General features: G+C 42.7%; 1 protein-coding gene across 50 annotated transcripts in view; it reads left to right on the forward strand.

Moving 5' to 3' along the window:
* Positions 1 to 22,481, forward strand: part of LOC311282608 (uncharacterized protein) — a 126,404-nt gene that overhangs the window by 32,398 nt on the left and 71,525 nt on the right. For 44 of the 50 annotated variants that reach the window (XM_084396449.1, XM_084396450.1, XM_084396496.1 and 41 more), the window contains 5 exons: positions 9,107 to 9,163; positions 9,352 to 9,408; positions 9,957 to 10,001; positions 10,638 to 10,691; positions 11,317 to 11,370. In XM_084396449.1, coding sequence (XP_084252575.1) covers positions 9,107 to 9,163; positions 9,352 to 9,408; positions 9,957 to 10,001; positions 10,638 to 10,691; positions 11,317 to 11,370 — 267 coding nt within the window. The remainder of the gene's footprint in view (positions 1 to 9,106; positions 9,164 to 9,351; positions 9,409 to 9,956; positions 10,002 to 10,637; positions 10,692 to 11,316; positions 11,371 to 22,481) is intronic. The other 6 variants (XM_084396479.1, XM_084396486.1, XM_084396456.1 and 3 more) reach the window with 5 other exon arrangements.

Below are 22,481 nucleotides of genomic sequence, written 5' to 3' on the forward strand. Positions count from 1 at the left end.
ATGAGTGAGTCAGTCAGTAGAGAAGACTTTTGAAATGACTCAAACTTGTGATCACGGAGAAGACGCAACTGACATGACTAGGCACGGACAACCCCTTAACTGTTAAAAAGTACAAAATATCACACACACCGGACATTCAAACGGATTTTTTATTATGAATATAGGACTGACCTGAAGGAAAATGCTATAATATATATCTAGCCTACTGTAAATGCAGGCTATAATTGTTGTAGAAATTGTGTTACTAAGACTTTTGTACACCCAAATAGTTGAATTTCCAAAACAGCCTAATACATTAATGAATCTCATCGATTATGATGTAGTCTAACATCATAATGGCCTTACTACCGGATACTTTGAACAGTTTCTCTGGCAACTGAAGATGCCCGCGCCTCAGGCCGAGGAACTGCAGTGCGCCGAGGGTTTGAAGTATGCTGGTCAGGCTGGTTGTTTCCACTAATGCTGCGGCAGCTTCCCGCAAAAGCTCACTAACAGATTTCGCCATATCTCGTCGTCTCGATTACAATATTATCACATTTAAATAATTTCGTTTCACACATTCAGCTCATGCAACAGGGACGTCGGCGACTTCGCTTTACAGAAGGCGTGCCTCTAGCGCCGTTACAAGCCACACCCACTCATTAACATAGAATTTGCATGCAGGTTGTCTTTGAAAATGAAAACGAAAATGAAAACTGTGAAATAAAAGAGGAATTAAAATGAAAACGAAAATTTACATTTGAATTTGAATTGTGTCACTATTATTGCGTGAGCATTAATAAAGAGCTTTGTAAAAACTGTATTTGTAGTTTCTTTTTCACGTTTGGCTTTTCATTTTAATATTGGCAGTCTTGCCTCGAGACTGTAGTGAAAATGAAATGTGAAATCACCAATTGCATTTTATTTTTCAATTTGACAGGGATGATGCTCTGTCACCGTGAAAATGAAATAATTTAATTTTAATTCTCAATTTTGTCACATATTTTGCGTACAGTTTTCTGTAATGAAATCGTTAATCTGGTTTTAATTTTCATTTTAATCATTTAATTTATTTATTTAAATTTGGCAGAAAATGCCTTCCATATGTAAGCACTTATAGCTGTATTTTATAATTTTTTATTACTAATGAAGTTTAATTACAATTGTGTCAAACAGCAGCACCTACAAGATGTAATTAATATACATAGACAATAATAACATTTCAGTTGGAAAAACAGGCATGTCTTGTTTGCCAATTTACCCTTTGTGTATTTAGACCCCAGTGTTTCCTGTTTTCCTTGTCGAGTCTTGTCCTACATGGATGTGATATATATATATATATATATATATATATATATATATATATATATATATATATATATATATATATATTAGGGGTGTAACGGTTCCCAAAATTCACTGTTCGGTTCGATATGATACACTTGTGTCACGGTTCGGTACGGTTCTGTACGTTTTTGATACAGCAAAAATAAAGAAATGCCAGAGAAATTTCCTTGATTTAATTTTTTTTATTCTTTTTTTAATTTAAACTGACATCATAAAGTATGATTTTTTTTTACTTTGAGCAATTCTGGAGCTATAATTCACTCTTTTTAGGAGCATATAAAACAGCTCCTTTGAAAAAATATAATGTAATATTGTAGTAGTTATAAACAAAGGTTTATTTTAGTTCAAATTAACATTTGAGGGCAGCAATTGTATTCATAATGTCAAAATAAAACCGACGTAATGTTACTTGAAGGCATTATAGCCTACTATTCCTGCCAAACTTCCATGGTTGCAGTTAGTGTTACTACAGTAAATCCATGGTGAATGTTGCTGATCTGTGGACACTGGATAGTTCATTCATCATTCATGGCACAATGTTTCTTCCTGGTTTCCACGTCAGCGCTGTTTGATCCATTAATAACGGAGAAATGTGAATGTTTCTCACTAACGTTAGATCTTGCAGCGATGTTATTACTTCTGTGACGAATTCAAATGCTTTCTTTACTGGATCTCTCATTAGCGCTGTGTAGTAACAGTGTCGCTTGATCAAGATCGGCTTTGGTCCAAAATGATAAACGGTATGTCAACCGCACAATAACGAGCAGTTTTGTTCCGCTTGCATTACGTTTGCCATTTGATGTTGGGCAATGTTGTGGTCGCGCCGGCGTCTCTTACATTATGAGCGCACTTGTCATGCGCCTACATTTGAAATAACGAAATTTTGGTCGGCAGGAAAAATGGTCCAACGAACCATTCGGTTTGAAAATGCGTACCGAAAACCGAACCGAAAGCCTCGTACCGAACGGTTCAATACGAATACGTGTATCGTTACACCCCCCATATATATACTGTGTGTGTGTGTGTATATATATATATATATATATATACTTTTGAGAACACCACTCAATGAACAGGTTCCACTTCAGGGCGTAAGCATGCCTTGTAGAGGGTGCTCTCGCAGAAATGATGGTTTCTATGACAGCTTGTGGTAGATCACCTTGAATCTCCGCGTCCCGTCCAGGGACCAGACATGGAGTTTCCAGTGGTCTGGACGCGGGTGCCATACGGTGCACAGTCTCTGAGAGAGGCGGTCCTCCCTGAGAAGAAGGGGCCAGGGAGGGGCTGTCGAGAGGAGCATCAGTTCGGGGAACCAGGTCCGGTTGGGCCAATAAGGGGCAACTAGCAAGACCTGTTTCTCTTCCTCCCTGACTTTGCACAGCATCCGTGCCGAGGGTCCCCTCGGTCAGGGAGTAAAACAACTGGAGTGGTCCCAAATCAGCTGGACCGCCTGGGGATGGAGTCTCCACTCTCCCTGGGCCACAGGCTGACGTGAGAGCTCTTTGGCGGCATGATTGAGCTGGCCGGGGATATAAGTGGCACGAAGCGACCTCCGATGCTTCTGACTCCATAGGAGAAGATGGCGGGCGAGTTGCGACATGCGAGGGGAGCGTAGACTAACTTGATGGCTGATGTACGCAACGGTTGCAGTGTTGTCCGTACGGACCAGCACATACTTGCAGCGGCATTTTGATGCGTCTCAGAGCAAGGTGTACTGCTAACAACTCGAGGCAGTTGATGTGCCAGTGCAGTTGGGGGCCCGTCCAGACCCCCACTACTGCATGCCTGCTGTACATGGCCCCCCAGCTGGTGTTTGAGGCATCTGTGGAATCCACAGCATACCTGAACACTTGTTTTAGATGTTCAATCGGTACTGTGCTTTCCTTCTTGCAAGATGGGTTGGAGCGAGGACTGTCTCCCTCCACCCTCAAAGTGTATGTTGCCTCTATTGCCGTACATCACGATGCAGTTGATGGGAGATCCGTGGGGAAACGAAGGGTCGGACCACGGGCTGAGGGTTTGGCGGCAGGCTGGGGTGATTGTCACACGGAACGTGCCGCTCTGCGACGCCCATCTCGGGACTCGGCCGTGAAGCCAGTGCTGAAGTGGTCTCATATGAAGCAAACCCAGCAGCGTTTGACAAAGCCCCATGAGCCTCCGAAAAAGTTTCAGTGGGACCACTGTTCTGCGCTTGACAGTATTCAATCAGTTCAGCACTGACTGGACACGTTCCTCTGTGAGGCGTGCCGTCTGTGGACCGAGTCCAGCTACATTCCGAGAAAAGAGATCCTCTGCACAGGGGCGAGTTTGCTCTTTTCCAAGTTGATCTGAAGACCCAACTGACTGATATGCTGGAGCAGCAAGCCCCAACTGCTCCCGAGACTGAGCTAGTATCAGCCAGTCGTCGAGATAGTTGAGGATACGAACACCACGCTCTCATGGGAGCAATGGCCACCTCCAAGACCTTTGTAAAGACTTCATAAGTAGCGGGCCGCCGGGGAAGGATGTGCCGGATCACCTCAGTCTGCTTCTGGGTGGCGGAGAACTGTTGGGCGAAGTCCTCCACCGCGTCACCGAAGAGCCCAACCTGGGAAATGGGGGAGTCCAGGAACCGAGACTTGTCAGTCGTCCTCATATCGGTCAGGTTGAAACCAGAGATGGCGCTCCTGGACCACTAGAGTGGACGTCATCAGACCTTCTTGCCCCGGAGGGCGAGGTCGGTTGCGTTGCGGAGCTCACCCATGACCTTGCGGTCTGGACTACCCCCGTGCATTTTCATGAGTGTTTTGGCCTGGTGGACGTGCAGCAACACCATGGCATGCAGGGAGGACCTGCAAAGCCCACAGGTTTTGTTCTCTCCCAGAAGGAAGTAGCGCAGCTGAGTCGTCATCTCCAGAGTCCAGCTCCCCTTATGATCCAGCGATTGAAATCCTGTCCTCAGGAGGAGCCTTGCACGAAACAGCTGGTTGGTCCACTACAGAGGGACCAGCGTGTTCAGTAGGTAGCCTCACCGGCTGCGGTGTGACAGAGGAGTGAGGGGCCCACGGGGACTGGTTACCGGGTGGGGAAGCCCTCACTGTGATCCTCAGATCACCCATCCCACACGGAGCAGTAGCTCTCTTCTGGGGTCGGCCAGAAGGGGCGATAGAGCGGGGCATGGGAATGGGGACTCAACCTTCACGGATGAAGGCGAGTCTCAATCTCAACACCGAGATAGTCTTGTTCCCGCAATGAGAACATGAACCATCCACAAAAGCTGCTTCAGCCTGCTGAATGCCCAAACACGTGATGCATCTATTGTGACCGTCAGCTTGAGACAGGGAACGACCGCATCCAGAAATGCATGGCATCTTGAAAAATCCGCAAACACACCCTTGTTGCTATTTCTGGAAATGGGACTCTCACCATTGCCGTAACACTGAAACTGAATGACCAGTTTCAACACTGACGGGATGGTGCAGCCTGTACCAGTGAAGCACTCACTTCTTCGCCCTCTAACCAGCTGTAAAACAAACAAACACAAAGAGAATGATGTTAAAACAGCAGTTGCACTCGCGCTGTAGAACCACCAGCACCAGGAGAGCCTTCCAGAAGAAGCACCGACACACTCGCTCGTTGAAAGAATCAACACTCTTCGGAAACATTGACATGAAGACCGATCGGCTCCGAAGTGAGAGACAAATGGTGCGTGCATCCGCTTCTGTATTTATACCCGCACTGCGGGGCGGAGTGCGAGATGCAAATATAGCACGCCAATGTGCATTGGCTCGTTTTATCAATACTCGAAGATGACAGGCTCCTTAAGTGTGATCCCAATCAGTACAGTACGTCCGACTACGTTGAACGTTAACGAACTGAAAGGGAACCAGAGTTACATAAGTGACCTAAGACTTCTCTCAAAATCAAACAAAAATATTTGTAGTGTGTTTTTTAAGCATGCAGCAAATGATAGTAGGCCATTCATTGGTAAAAAAAATCTTACTGTTGGTTAACGGTTAACTGGTTAATTAGCATCCCTGTATGTATAGCTAGATCAAATTAGTGCAGAATCAACTTTGCTTTGCGATCGCGTCAAGGATCAGCCAAGTGTATATACAGTTTATATATACTGTATATATATATATATATATAATCTATATTTGTCATGATTCCTGTCTTGTGTTCCCAAGAGTAATTATTGTAATACAGAATTACAGAATGTTGTATTTAAAAAAAACAAAAAAAAACAAACATTATATATATGTCATGAACTGCACCGGGAAACAGACAGGTGATCCAAATGCAGGCTTTTATTGAAGGATAATCCAAAGAGCACAAACGGGGAAACAGGCAGTAATCAGAGTCCAGATAAGCAGTCCAAATCAGCAGCAGTACAAACAGGGAACAGGCAGTCGGGTAATCAAGCAGGCAGGCAAGAGGTCAGAAACACGGAGACTAAAATACTAGGAAACTTAGAAACTAGAAACAAAGCTAGATCATGCAGTGTGACACGTACAATCCTGAGCACTGAACAAAGGAAACATACAGGTTTAAATAAGTATACTAACAAGCATAATCATCAAACAGGTGCAAGACATAAACAGGTGCATGACATAAAGCATAATGAGTCCAGGGTAGCAATACAAAATGAAACCATAAACTAGGAAGGGGCGCCCTCCAGTGGCTCACTCGGGCACTCTAGGCGCTGAATGTCACATAACCCCCCCTCTAAGGAGCGGCTTCCAGACGCTCCTAAGAGCTCTGGAGGGAGGACAACGGGGGATGGGATGGAGGGCCAGGCCCGTGGAGAGGCAGTAGGCCAGGTGCATGGAGAGACCTGGGGCCTGGAGACCAGAGCAGAACATGAGTCCACATGAAAGCACACTCCGCAGGCAGCCAGGGCAGAGCATGCTTGGCACAAGACCAGGGCAGAGTACATTTAGCAAAGCTGGAAGGGACCAGTAACATGGGAATCTCAGGCATAATCAACAGTGGGATAAAGGTCCATGTAGGAGCCATCTCCATGGCCCTCTCAGGTCTAGGAGGTTGTGTCAATGTCCATGTAGCTGCCACCTCCATGACCCCCTCAGGAGTAGGCAGTGGTGTAGTGGTCCATGTCGCCCTCGCCTCCATGGCCCCTTTCGGGCCCCTACTGCCCCCCCCCAAAAAGTACTTGGGAAATTTTAAGGTTCCAGCCTCCGGGCTGGAAACAAGCTCTAAAACAACCTCACGGAGCTTAAGAGGCGGAGCCGGCAGCGCGAGGAGAAGAGGCGGGGCCGGCAGGGCGAGGAAAAGAGGCGGGGCCGGCAGGGCGAGGAAAAGAGGCGGAGCCGGCAGCGCGAGGAGAAGAGGCGGGGCCGGCAGCGCGAGGAGAAGAGGCGGGGCCGGCAGGGCGAGGAGAAGAGGCGGGGCCGGCAGGGCGAGGAGAAGAGGCGGGGCCGGCAGGGCGAGGAGAAGAGGCGGGGCCAGCAGCGCGAGGAAAAGAGGCGGGGCCGGCAGTGCGAGAAGCCTGGGAACGCCCTCTGGAATCCGGCGAGCCGTGCGAGTCCTCCTCTTTCTCCTGCGTCGGCGAGGGGTAGCTGCAGGGCATGGTGGCTCTGAGTCAGTAGAGTTGAATACAGTTAGCTTGGCTTGGCTTGATCCAAACGATTCATTTATCTCAGGACTTGACTCACTCACGGGACTTGATTCACTACAGACGGGAAGTGACTCACTTGACTCACTCGGTTCGATGGCAGACTCACTTGACTCAGTAGACTCACTTGACTCCTTAGATTCGACCGTGGGACTTGACTTTGTAGATTCGGCCGCGGGACTTGACTCACTTGACTTGGCGGGACTCGACTCACTTGACTCGGCGGGACTCGACTCACTTGACTCGGCAGGACTCGACTCACTGCTTTCTGGAAGCGCAGACTCGGCGAGACCCTCCTGAAGCGGTGTCTTAACGGATTTCATCTGGGGTGCTGGCGCGGCGGAGCGCATGTGAGACGCCAGAGCAATAAAGCCCACGTGAAGCACTCGTGGTGGGGGTTTGACGGACCCTTCACAAAACGCCGGTTCAACGGGGCTGTCGAGTGCCGTGAACTTGGCGGAGCTCGAGTGAAGCGCTGGTTCAACCGTAGAACCGCTCATAGAAAGAGCGCACTCAATATACTGGACTAACTTGATGTACGAACCATGAGTGGGCATATACGAATACAGTGGTTCCGACAGACCTCCACGGAAGAATATCATTAGACATTCCTCGTCCAGGGGAGTTTGGGGAGCCAGTTCCAGAAAGTCCACTACGTACTCTTCAATGGAACGATCTCCCTGACGGAGACACATTATCTTTGCCACAGGATGCATCTCGAGGACCGGGACCTTCTCAGCCGCTGGATCTGTATTGGCTCAGGATTCTGTCATGAACTGCACCGGGAAACAGACAGGTGATCCAAATGCAGGCTTTTATTGAAGGATAATCCAAAGAGCACAAACGGGGAAACAGGCAGTAATCAGAGTCCAGATAAGCAGTCCAAATCAGCAGCAGTACAAACAGGGAACAGGCAGTCGGGTAATCAAGCAGGCAGGCAAGAGGTCAGAAACACGGAGACTAAAATACTAGGAAACTTAGAAACTAGAAACAAAGCTAGATCATGCAGTGTGACACGTACAATCCTGAGCACTGAACAAAGGAAACATACAGGTTTAAATAAGTATACTAACAAGCATAATCATCAAACAGGTGCAAGACATAAACAGGTGCATGACATAAAGCATAATGAGTCCAGGGTAGCAATACAAAATGAAACCATAAACTAGGAAGGGGCGCCCTCCAGTGGCTCACTCGGGCACTCTAGGCGCTGAATGTCACAATATATATATACAGTGCTATGCATAAGTTTAGGCAACCATGCTAAAGTTGACTAAAAAGAGGAATAAAAAATCATATTTTGCAAATTTAACTTAATGCCTTATTTAAAAAAATTAGGAAAAATCCAACCTTTAAGGACACCAATTTTCTTTGTGAATGAATAATGTATCGTAAATAAATAAATGTTCTTCCTTAAAAAACAGGGTGCATAAGTTTGGGCACCACTATGTTAAATTCCCATAGAGGCAGGCAGATTTTTATTTTTAAGTATTTTTTTTTTTTTTTTTTTAGGATACTATGCATCCTGATAAAGTTCCCTTGGCCTTTGGAATTAAAATAGCCCCACATCATCACATAGCCTTCACTATACCTAGAGATTGGCATGATTTTATTTCAGTTAGCCTAATAGCTAGTTTGATTTGCATTGAGAGATGATCTTATGGAAAGTACTCCATGCCAATCTCTAGGTATGGTGAAGGCTATGTGATGATGTGGGGCTATTTTAATTCCAAAGGCCAAGGGAACTTTATCAGGATGCATAGTATCCTAAAAAAAAAAAAAAAAAAAATACTTAAAAATAAAAATCTGCCTGCCTCTATGGGAATTTAACATAGTGGTGCCCAAACTTATGCACCCTGTTTTTTAAGGAAGAACATTTATTTATTTACGATACATTATTCATTCACAAAGAAAATTGGTGTCCTTAAAGGTTGGATTTTTCCTAATTTTTTTAAATAAGGCATTAAGTTAAATTTGCAAAATATGATTTTTTATTCCTCTTTTTAGTCAACTTTAGCATGGTTGCCTAAACTTATGCATAGCACTGTATATATATATATATATATATATATATATATATAATATTTATCCTTGTAAGTATATCCTATGATATGTATTGCTCAATAAAACTGTATTTATATTTCTTTCTATATCAAAATATTCCAGCATCCACTGACACTACAATCTCTTCTTCAACTCATTCTTCAACATTAGCTCCTACAAGTGAGTATGTTTATTCATGGACATTTGAGTAAACATGTTAATAGGACAATTCTTTCAGTAATTTATTCACATGCTCATGCTAGAGTAATATTCATGTAGAGTTATCTAAAAACGTCTAAATATATCCTATGATATGTATTGCTCAATAAAACTGTATTTATATTTCTTTCTATATCAAAATATTCCAGCATCCACTGACACTACAATCTCTTCTTCAACTCATTCTTCAACATCAGCTCCTACAAGTGAGTATGTTTATTCATGGACATTTGAGTAAACATCTTAATAGGAAAATTCTTTCAGTAATTTATTCACATGCTCATGCTAGAGTAATATTCATGTAGAGTTATCTAAAAACGTCCTTAGAAAGTTCTTTTTTACTGTTAGAAGTAATAGGTACCTCAATTTTCAAATCACATCCTGAGTATCACCCATCAGCAGCTAAAATAAAAAAATGTGTACCGTTTAATGTCTATATTATATATTTGTGTGGTAATAATTTTTGAAATGCAGAATTTCATTGAATGCAAAAAGGTCTTTGTAAACATGTCAACAAATATTAAGAAAATTGTAATAATAATTGTTCGTATTTCATGTCACTTTCTGAGTATTAAACAATAGTGCCTTCCAGTTCAAATGTTTAAAATGTAATATAATACAAGTTTTTCTTTTAACAATAAAACATGGATTGTACTACAAAAGTTAATTGTATGAACATATGCCATTGTTATCTTGCAAGTACTATTTCGTAAATGTTTGTATTTTTATTTCATTATATGTCCATATATTACAGCACCCCCTGTCACTACAACCAATTCTCCAACATCTACTCCAACAAGTGAGTATTTTTCATGGACAGCTGTGTAAGCAGTTATAGCTGTATTTAATAATTTTTTATTACTAATGAAGTTTTATTACAATTGTGTCAAACAGCAGAACCTACAAGATGTAATTAATATACATAGACAATGATGACATTTCAGTTGGAAAAACAGCCATGTCTTGTTTGCCAATTTACCCTTTGTGTATTTAGACCCCAGTATTTCCTGTTTTCCTTGTCGAGTCTTGTCCTACATGGATGTGATTTATATATATATATATATTAGGTGTGTAACGGTTCACAAAATTCACGGTTCGGTTCGATACGATACACCTGTGTCACGGTTCGTTTAGGTACGGTTCTGTACATTTTTGATACAACAAAAAGAAAGAAATGCCAGAGAAATTTCCTTTATTTAATTTTTTTAATTCTTTTTTTATTAAAACTAACATCATAAAGTATGATATTTTTTTACTTTGAGCAATTCTGGAGCTATAATTGACTCTTTTTAGGAGCATATAAAACAAAACAGCATGGATTGTACATGGATTGTACTACAAAAGTTAATTGTATGAACATATGCCATTGTTATCTTGCAAGTACTATTTCGTAAATGTTTGTATTTTTATTTCATTATATGTCCATATATTACAGCATCCCCTGTCACTACAACCAATTCTCCAACATCTACTCCAACAACTTCTACAAGTGAGTATTTTTCATGGACAGCTGTGTAAGCACTTATAGCTGTATTTTATAATTTTTTATTACTAATGAAGTTTTATTACAATTGTGTCAAACAGCAGCACCTACAAGATGTAATTAATATACATAGACAATGATGACATTTCAGTTGGAAAAACAGTCATGTCTTGTTTGCCAATTTACCCTTTGTGTATTTAGACCCCAGTGTTTCCTGTTTTCCTTGTCGAGTCTTGTCCTACATGGATGTGATTTATATATATATATATATTAGGGGTGTAACGGTTCACAAAATTCACGGTTCGGTTCGATACGATACACCTGTGTCACGGTTCGTTTAGGTACGGTTCTGTACATTTTTGATACAACAAAAAGAAAGAAATGCCAGAGAAATTTCCTTTATTTAATTTTTTTTATTCTTTTTTTATTAAAACTAACATCATAAAGTATGATATTTTTTTACTTTGAGCAATTCTGGAGCTATAATTGACTCTTTTTAGGAGCATATAAAACAAAACAGCATGGATTGTACTACAAAAGTTAATTGTATGAACATATGCCATTGTTATCTTGCAAGTACTATTTCGTAAATGTTTGTATTTTTATTTCATTATATGTCCATATATTACAGCATCCCCTGTCACTACAACCAATTCTCCAACATCTACTCCAACAACTTCTACAAGTGAGTATTTTTCATGGACAGCTGTGTAAGCACTTATAGCTGTATTTTATAATTTTTTATTACTAATGAAGTTTTATTACAATTGTGTCAAACAGCAGCACCTACAAGATGTAATTAATATACATAGACAATAATGACATTTCAGTTGGAAAAACAGATATGTCTTGTTTGCCAATTTACCCTTTGTGTATTTAAACCCCAGTGTTTCCTGTTTTCCTTGTCGAGTCTTGTCCTACATGGATGTGATATATATATATATATTAGGTGTGTAACGGTTCACAAAATTCACAGTTCGGTTCGATATGATATACTTGTGTCACGGTTCGGTACGTTTTTGATACAGCAAAAATAAAGAAATGCCAGAGAAATTTCCTTGATTTAATTTTTTTTAATTCTTTTTTTTATTAAAACTAACATCATAAAGTATGGTTTTTTTTACTTTGAGCAATTCTGGAGCTATAATTGACTCTTTTTAGGAGCATATAAAACAGCTCCTTTGAAAAAAATATAATGTAATATTGTAGTAGTTATAAACAAAGGTTTATTTTAGTTCAGATTAACATTTGAGGGCAGCAATTGTATTCATAATGTCAAAATAAAACCGACGTAATGTTACTTGAAGGCATTATAGCCTACTATTCCTGCCAAACTTCCATGGTTGCAGTTAGTGTTACTACAGTAAATCCATGGTGAATGTTGCTGATCTGTGGACACTGGATAGTTCATTCATCATTCATGGCACAATGTTTCTTCCTGGTTTCCACGTCAGCGCTGTTTGATCCATTAATAACGGAGAAATGTGAATGTTTCTCACTAACGTTAGATCTCACAGCGATGTTATTACTTCTGTGACGAATTCAAATGCTTTCTTTACTGGATCTCTCATTAGCGCTGTGTAGTAACAGTGTCACTTGATCAAGATCGGCTTTGGTCCAAAATGATAAACGGTCTGTCAACCACACAATAACGAGCAGTTTTGTTCCGCTTGCATTACGTTTGCCATTTGATGTTGGGCAATGTTGTGGTCGCGCCGGCGTCTCTTACATTATGTACATTATGCTTGTCACGCGCCTACATTTGAAATAACGAAATTTTGGTCGGCAGGAAAAATGGTCCAACGAACCGTTCGGTTTGAAAATGTGTACCGAAAACCGAACCGAAAGCCTCCTACCGAACGGTTCAATACGAATACGTGTATTGTTACACCCCCCATATATATACACTCACCTAAAGGATTATTAGGAACACCTGTTCAATTTCTCATTAATGCAATTATCTAATCAACCAATCACATGGCAGTTGCTTCAATGCATTTAGGGGTGTGGTACTGGTCAAGACAATCTCCTGAACTCCAAACTGAATGTTAGAATGGGAAAGAAAGTTGATATAAGCAATTTTGAGCGTAGCATGGTTGTTGGTGCCAGACGGGCCGGTCTGAGTATTTCACAATCTGCTCAATTACTGGGATTTTCACGCACAACCATTTCTAGGGTTTACAAAGAATGTTGTGAAAAGGGAAAAACATCCAGTATGTGGCAGTCCTGTGGGCGAAAATGCCTTGTTGATGCTAGAGGTCAGAGGAGAATGGGCCGACTGATTCAAGCTGATAGAAGAGCAACTTTGACTGAAATAACCACTCGTTACAACCGAGGTATGCAGCAAAGAATTTGTGAAGCCACAACACGCACAACCTTGAGGCGGATGGGCTACAACAGCAGAAGACCCCACCGGGTACCACTCATCTCCACTACAAATAGGAAAAAGAGGCTACAATTTGCACGAGCTCACCAAAATACAGAGACAGTTGAAGACTGGAAAAATGTTGCCTGGTCTGATGAGTCTCAATTTCTGTTGAGACATTCAGATGGTAAAGTCAGAATTTGGCGTAAACAGAATGAGAACATGGATCCATCATGCCTTGTTACCACTGTGCAGGCTGGTGGTGGTGGTGTAATGGTGTGGGGGATGTTTTCTTGGGACACTTTAGGCCCCTTAGTGCCAATTGGGCATCGTTTAAATGCCACGGCCTACCTGAGCATTGTTTCTGACCATGTCCATCCCTTTATGACCACCATGTACCCATCCTCTGATGGCTACTTCCAGCAGGATAATGCACCATGTCATAAAGCTCAAATCATTTCAAATTGGTTTCTTGAACATGACAATGAGTTCACTGTACTAAAATGGCCCCCACAGTCACCAGATCTCAACCCAATAGAGCATCTTTGGGATGTGGTGGAACGGGAGCTTCGTGCCCTGGATGTGCATCCCACAAATCTCCATCAACTGCCAGATGCTATCCTATCAATATGGGTCAACATTTCTAAAGAATGCTTTCAGCACCTTGTTGAATCAATGCCACGTAGAATTAAGGCAGTTCTGAAGGCGAAAGGGGGTCAAACACAGTATTAGTATGGTGTTCCTAATAATCCTTTAGGTGAGTGTATATATATATATATTATATTTGAGAACACCACTCAATGAACAGGTTCCACTTCAGGGCGTAAGCATGCCTTGTAGAGGGTGCTCTCGCAGAAGTGATGGTGTCTATGACAGCTTGTGGTAGATCACCTTGAATCTCCGCGTCCCGTCCAGGGACCAGACATGGAGTTTCCAGTGGTCTGGACGCGGGTGCCATACGGTGCACAGTCTCTGAGAGAGGCGGTCCTCCCTGAGAGGAAGGGGCCAGGGATGGGCTGTCGAGAGGAGCATCAGTTCGGGGAACCAGGTCCGGTTGGGCCAATAAGGGGCAACTAGCAAGACCTGTTTCTCTTCCTCCCTGACTTTGCACAGCATCCGTGCCGAGGGTCCCCTCGGTCAGGGAGTAAAACAACTGGAGTGGTCCCAAATCAGCTGGACCGCCTGGGGATGGAGTGTCCACTCTCCCTGGGCCACAGGCTGACGTGAGAGCTCTTTGGCGGCATGATTGAGCTGGCCGGGGATATAAGTGGCACGAAGCGACCTCCGATGCTTCTGACTCCATAGGAGTCAAGTCAAGTCAAGTCAAGTATATTTGTATAGCGCTTTTCACAAAACAGGTTGTATCAAAGCAGCTTCACAGTATTAAATTAAAATAATACAACAAGGTTTGTTTCTAGTGGAATTTATTGATTGATAAAATCAAATTAAATATCCCCATAATATCCCCAACTGAGCAAGCCAAAGGCAACAGTGGCAAGGAACCGAAAAACTCCATCAAGAGACCTAATGGAGTCCTAAAACTCCATCAGGTGACCTAATGGAGAAAAATAAAACCTTGGGAGAACCCAGGCTCAGTCGGGGGCCAGTTCTCCTCTGGCGTTTATTAACTAGAGGCCGGATTGTAATTTGAACTGTAAGATTAAAAATATTATATGAATGCCTGGCTGAAGAGATGCGACTTTAATCTAGTTTTAAACTGGGAGAGCGAGTCTGAGCAACGAACACTATCAGGAAGGCTATTCCAGAGTTTTGGAGCTAAATGTGAAAATGCTCTCCCTCCTTTGGTTGATCTGGATATCCTAGGTATGACCAAAAACCTTGAAGTTAGTGATCTTAAAGAGCGCGATGGATTATAGGGCGATAGAAGATCGGTTAAATAGACTGGAGCTAAGCCGTTTAGGGCTTTATAAGTCAGTAGCAATACCTTGTAATTAATACGGAACTTTATAGGTAACCAATGCAGTGATGATAAAATCGGTGTTATATGATCATATTTTCTTGATCTAGTAAGAACTCTAGCGGCGGCATTTTGGACTAACTGTAGCTTGTTTATTGAGGATGCAGGACAACCAGCTAATAAAGCATTACAGTAATCTAGTCTCGAGGTCATGAATGCATGAACTAACTTTTCTGCATCAGAAACTGATAGCATATTACGTAGCTTAGCAATGTTTCTAAGGTGGAAAAAGGCAGTTTTTGTAACATATGAAATATGATTTTCGAAAGACAGGTTGCAATCGAGTATAACACCCAGGTCTTTTACTGTAGAGGATAAAGTAACAGGACATCCTACGATGTTAAAGTTGTATTGCGAGAGATTTTGTGGGCGGTTTTTTGAACCGATAAGTATTACCTCTGTTTTGTCTGGATTTAATAAAAGAAAATTACGCGTCATCCAATCTTTTATATCTTTAACACACTCTGTCAATTTGGATAATTTAGCGTTTTCATCTGGCCGTGATGAAATATATATTTGAGTGTCATCAGCATAACAATGGAAACTAATTCCATGTTTCCTTATAATATTTCCAAGTGGCATCATATATACTGAGAATAACAGAGGGCCTAACACAGATCCATGCGGCACTCCATAGTTTACTGGAGTTATGATCGATTTTTCTCTATTTAAATAGACAAAATGGTAGCGGTCAGATAAGTATGATCTGAACCAGCTTAATGCTTGTCCTTGAACACCAGTATAATTTTTTAGTCGATCTAAGAGTATTGTGTGATCTACAGGCTTGGGAGGGTTACTTTAAAAATGTATTCCGTTACAGTTACAAATTACTTCATGAAAAAAGTATTCAGTAACGTAATCCAAGTACCACAATATGAAAGTAATGTAATCTGATTACTTTTGGATTACTTCAAGGTCACATAAGCTATATAAATAAAGTCAAGCAAAAAGAAATATAATTTTTTTGAAAACCTTTTATTTAGTAAGAATTTGGTCCGGTGTAAAATATTTGCAAAATATAAACTATTTAAGAAAATGTCATATAGCTGTAAGTAACTATGTTGCTAAAATCCTATTAAAACTAAGCAATCGTGTCTCATTTCCACAACTTGGGAACACACAGCCCTGAATATTTATGTAAAGGGCTATACAGACATCTAGTGGCTACTGTATGGTATTACAGATTATTTTTGTTTAATTTTGAACTAACAAAAACAAGGAAAAAAAACCACAACATTTTAAATTTCTACAGAATCTAAATATTAGTTTATTTTAAAATAGGCTTACATGTTGACTAAAGCCGTGATCTTTCTTAATTTGCCTGACTAAACTTGGGGCGTTGGCACTGGGAGTTCCCCTACGTTACCTAGGCAGCGAACATCCCATTAAGTGAGAAGAGATTGACATTTTGGTACAACCATGTAATTGTTTGCATTTTCTTCTTTGAAAACAAAATGTCAGTGGATCTTCCATGAATTGAAAGCGTTTTTGTCCCGCGGGCAACGTTTCTACTAGCAGCAGTGATTCATTCAGCGTCTGAGGAGATTGTAGACAGCTGTTATTTGCGCATGTACCAGCGACCGGGACACACACGAGTCATTACTGGCAACAGAACCAGGAACTACTGTATAATCAAGCAGCGCTTAATATAGTGTTATTATGCCAAAATACTGATTTATTAAGTTTTAAATTAAACCATTGTAATCATGAAAGTATTCCCACTTTTTTCGAAATGTAACTATAATCTGATTACTACGTTTTTTGACATAACTGTAACGAATTACAGTTACTGGATTTTTGTATCCTGATTACATAACGCCGTTATATGTATTCCGTTACTCCCCAACCCTGGTGATCTATAGTATCGAATGCAGCACTAAGATCAAGTAAAACTAGTATTGAGATACAGCCTTGGTCAGAAGCTAAAAGTAAATTATTTGTGATTTTAACGAGCGCAGTGTCAGTGCTATGGTGCGGCCGGAAACCAGACTGAAACTTTTCATAGATATCATTTTCTTGCAAGAAAGAACACAATTGAGCGGACACCACTTTTTCTAATATTTTAGACATAAATGGAAGATTTGAAATGGGTCTATAATTTGCTAGGTTATTATGATCTAATTGTGGTTTCTTAATGAGAGGTTTTATAACTGCCAGTTTAAATGTTCTTGGAACATGACCTAAAGATAAAGACGAGTTAATAATATTGAGGAGAGGCTCTTCCACTACAGGTAACACTTCTTTCAGTAGCTTAGTTGGTATAGGATCTAATAAACATGTTGTTGTTTTAGATGAAGTGATAAGTTTATTTAACTCTTTTTGTTCTATAGTTGTAAAGCACTGTAATTGTTCTTGCGGGGTGATAATTGAGGCTGAATTATAAGGCACAATTGAAGATTGAACGTTTACAATTGTGGTTCTGATGCTTTCTATTTTCTCAGTGAAGAACTTCATAAAATCATTACTACTGAACTGTAACGGGATATTTTGTTCGGGTGACGTCTGTTTATTTGTTAGTCTAGCCACGGTGTTAAATAAAAACCTTGGATTATTTTGATTATTTTCTATTAGTTTGCGGAGGTGCTCAGCCCTGGCTGCTTTTAGGGCCTTTTTATAACGTGACATACTGTCTTTCCACGCAATTCTAAAGACCTCTAAATTAGTTTGTTTCCATTTACGCTCTAAAATTCGGGTTTCTAACTTTAGAACATGTGTAGTATTGTTGTACCACGGTGCTTTAATTTTTTCTCTGACCTTTTTTAATTTAATAGGTGCAACAACATCCAATGTTCTAGAGAGAATGGTGCTCATAGTGCTAGTTAGTTCTTCTAGTTCATCTGTTTGTTTGGGTTCAGGCAGCAGCTGAGACAGATCAGATAAGCAATTTGAGAAATTATCTATGGTTGATGGAAGGATTGTTCTGCCTGGTTGATAACGCGGCGCCGCATGACATATTACAGCAGTACGTAATATGTAAGTTACCAATGGTCAGTGACTTCATCACTTGGGGTATAATATCTATATCGGTTGGATCGGTTCCATGTGATATAATTAAATCTAGTGTATGATTAAGACGATGAGTTGGTCCGGTGACGTTTTGCTTGACCCCAAATGAATTTAATAAATCTGTAAACGCAGCCCCTAACGCATCATTTGGATTATCTACGTGTATGTTAAAATCTCCAACAATTAATGCTTTATCGACATTGACTAATAGGTCTGAGAGAAAATCTGCAAACTCTTTTAGGAAATCAGCGTAAGGCCCAGGCGGTCTATATACGGTAGCCAAGGCTAGAGATAATAGGGATGTTTTTCTAACATCTAAGAACGTAACATTTAGTACAAGTACTTCAAACGAAATAAACTTATAACCCGTTTTCTGAGTAACATTGAGAATATCTCTATAGATTGTTGCAACACCGCCGCCACGACCAATCAGACGGGGCTCGTGCTTATAACAGTATCCAGATGGAGTAGACTCATTTAGACCGAAATAATCATTTGGTTTAAGCCAGGTTTCAGTAAGGCAAAGTACATCGAAGCTATTATCTGTGACTATTTCATTTTCAATAACTGCCTTAGGTGTGAGTGATCTAATGTTTAGAAGACCTAGCTTTAGAAATTGTTTTTGTTTACTAATAGCAACATTTTCTGTTTTAATAACAATTAGATTTTTCCTAGATCCTGCAGTAGATTTATTATTTGATCTCACTAAACGAGGAATAGACACGGTTTCTATGCAATGTTCTACACTAGTATTTATATCAGTTAAATTGGTGCAGCAGAGACTATGATTTGGACTTTTGGTTACTAGTCAAAAGGTATTTAACATTTTGGAGATGTTGTCCGACAGAAGATCTGCTCCGAATCTGCTTGGGTGTAAGCCATCAGCACGGAAAAGCCTAGGACGCTCCCAAAACAGATTCCAATTATTTACAAAGAGCAGTTTCTGCTCATTGCACCATGACATTAACCATTCATTTAGCGCAAATAATCTGCTAAACTTTTCATGCCCTAGTCGGTACGTGGGAAGCGGTCCTGACACTATGATCGTTGTTTTAGGCGATGTGCTGCGTACCGTATCGATCAGATTCCTGAAGTCTTTCTTCAGAATCTCCATCTGGCGCAGCCTGATGTCGTTCACTCCCGCGTGCAGGACCACAGTTCCGACGCGCTCGTCACCGTTCAGAATCTCGGGAACGTGAGTAGCGATTTCAGAAACACGAGCACCAGGAAAGCAGTGACTGTGCACCTTACTTTTACCTAACGTTGCGCGTACGTGCCGAACGATGGAATCGCCGATGATCACAGCATCGCGTTCTGTTTCGCGAAGAGGGGAGAAGCGGTTTTGTGTGGATAACTCGAAAACCGGGAGGGTCGGAGAGAGTCTTGGTCTAGACCTGACTCGCGTCTTCCGCTGCGGAACCACCCAGGCTTCGTGGTGGCGTGTTGGAGCCGGAGTGAACGAGACCATGGCTGATCGCGACCTCGGCGCTCGGGACCGATGTTGAGAAACGCACGGAGTAGACGAGGTCGGAGTCAGCGGGTTAGTAACGTTAATCACTGATTTGTGTGCATCGGCGCGTGATGTTTCAAGAGCTAACCGCCGGTCTATCAGCTCGGCTTGTCTCAATAAAAGGTCGTGGATCTGCTTCTCTACAGCTTCCAGCTCAGACTGCAGTGCGTGCAGCTCAAATGTGTCCTCACCTGCACCAAAAGGTAGACTACTTACATCTGATATATTCGCCATTTTAACAGATGGACAGTAAGTTAGCAACGAAGCTACCAGTGATGCTATCAATATTAATACTAATTTATGACTGAGGTCTTGGATATAATCAGTCTTTTTAGTTGTAAGGGTGTAGAGTAGACGCACGATAGGCAAAAAAAAAAAAAAAAAAAAAAGTTTGTTTGTTTGTAAGTGAGTGTGAAGAAGACGCGTTCAGCCGTGATCCACAGGAGATGGCGGGCGAGTTGCGACATGCGAGGGGAGCGTAGATTAACTTGATGGCTGATGTACGCAACGGTTGCAGTGTTATCCGTATGGACCAGCACATACTTGCCGAGCAGCGTCATTTTGATGCGTCTCAGAGCAAGGTGTACTGCTAACAACTCGAGGCAGTTGATGTGCCAATGCAGTTGGGGGCCCGTCCAGACCCCTGCTACTGCATGCCCGCTGTACATGGCCCCGCAGCCAGTGTTTGAGGCATCTGTGGAATCCACAGCATACCTGAACACTTGTTTTAGATGTTCAATCGGTACTGTGCTTTCCTTCTTGCAAGATGGGTTGGAGCGAGGGCTGTCTCCCTCCACCCTCAAAGTGTATGTTGCCTCTATTGCCGTACATCACGATGCAGTTCATGGGAGATCCGTGGGGAAACGAAGGGTCAGACCACGGGCTGAGGGTTTGGCGGCAGGCTGGGGTGATTGTCACACGGAACGTGCAGCTCTGCGACGCCCATCTCGGGACTCGGCCGTGAAGCCAGTGCTGAAGTGGTCTCATATGAAGCAAACCCAGCAGCGTTTGACAAAGCCCCATGAGCCTCCGAAAAAGTTTCAGTGGGACCACTGTTCTGCGCTTGACAGTATTCAATCAGTTCAGCACTGACTGGACACGTTCCTCTGTGAGGCGTGCCGTCTGTGGACCGAGTCCAGCTACATTCCGAGAAAAGAGATCCTCTGCACAGGGGCGAGTTTGCTCTTTTCCAAGTTGATCCGAAGACCCAACTGACTGATATGCTGGAGCAGCAAGCCCCAACTTCTCCCGAGACTGAGCTAGTATCAGCCAGTTGTCGAGATAGTTGAGGATACGAACACCACGCTCTCATGCGAGCAATGGCCACCTCCATTACCTTTGTAAAGACTTCATAAGTAGCGGGCCGCCGGGGAAGGATGTGCCGGATCACCTCAGTCTGCTTCTGGGTGGCGGAGAACTGTTGGGCGAAGTCCTCCACCGCGTCACCGAAGAGCCCAACCTAGGAAATGGGGGAGTCCAGGAACCGAGACTTGTCAGTCGTCCTCATATCGGTCAGGTTGAAACCAGAGATGGCGCTCCTGGACCACTAGAGTGGACGTCATCAGACCTTCGTGCCCCGGAGGGCGAGGTCGGTTGCGTTGCGGCGCTCATCCATGATCTTGCGGTCTGGACTACCCTTGTGCATTTTCATGAGTGTTTTGGCCTGGTGGACGTGCAGCAACACCATGGCATGCAGGGAGGCCCTGCAAAGCCCACAGGTTTTGTTCTCTCCCAGAAAGAGGTAGCGCAGCTGAGTCGTCATCTCCAGAGTCCAGCTCCCCTCATGATCCAGCGATTGAAATCCCGTCCTCAGGAGGAGCCTCGCACGAAACAGCTGGTTGGTCCACTAAAGAGGGACCAGCGTGTTCAGTAGGGAGCTTCGCCGGCTGCGGTGTGACAAGAGGAGTCAGGGGCCCATGGGGACTGGTTACCTGGTGGGGAAGCCCTCACTGTGATCCACAGATCACCCATCCCACACGGAGCAGTAGCTCTCTTCTGGTGTCGGCCAGAAGGGGCGCTAGAGCGGGGCATGGGAATGGGGACTCCACCTTCACGGATGAAGGCGAGTCTCAATCTCAACACCGAGATAGTCTTGTTCCCGCAATGAGAACATGAACCATCCACAAAAGCTGCTTCAGCGTGCTGAATGCCCAAACACGTGATGCATCTATTGTGACCGTCAGCTTGAGACAGGGAACGACCGCATCCAGAAATGCATGGCATCTTGAAAAAGCCGCAAACACACCCTTGTTGCTATTTCTGGAAATGGGACTCTCACCAGTGCCAAAACACTGAAACTGAATGACCAGTTTCAACACTGACGGGATGGTGCAGCCTGTACCAGTGAAGCACTCACTTCTTCGCCCTCTAACCAGCTGTCAAACAAACAAACACAAAGAGAATGATGTTAAAACAGCAGTTGCACTCGCGCTGTAGAACCACCAGCACCAGGAGAGCCTTCCAGAAGAAGCACCGACACACTCGCTCGTTGAAAGAATCAACACTCTTCGGAAACATTGACATGAAGACCGATCGGCTCCGAAGTGAGAGACAAATGGTGCGAGCATCCGCTTCCGATTTATACCCGCACTGCGGGGCGGAGTGCGAGATGCAAATATTGCACGCCAATGTGCATTGGCTCGTTTTATCAATACTCGAAGATGACAGGCTCCTTAAGTGTGATCCCAATCAGTACAGTACGTCCGACTACGTTGAGCGCTAACGAACTAAAAGGGAACCAGGGTTACATAAGTGACCTGAGACGTTGTTTTTTTTCTCTCAAAAACAAACAAAAATATTTGTAGTGTGTTTTTTAAGCATGCAGCAAATGATAGTAGGCCATTCATTGGTAAAAAAATTCTTACTGTTGGTTAACGGTTAACTGGTTAATTAGCATCCCTGTATGTATAGCTAGATCAAATTAGTGCAGAATCAACT

Source organism: Rutilus rutilus (assembly GCF_951802725.1).
Source record: "Rutilus rutilus genome assembly, chromosome: 23".
Classification (NCBI taxonomy): domain Eukaryota; kingdom Metazoa; phylum Chordata; class Actinopteri; order Cypriniformes; family Leuciscidae; genus Rutilus; species Rutilus rutilus.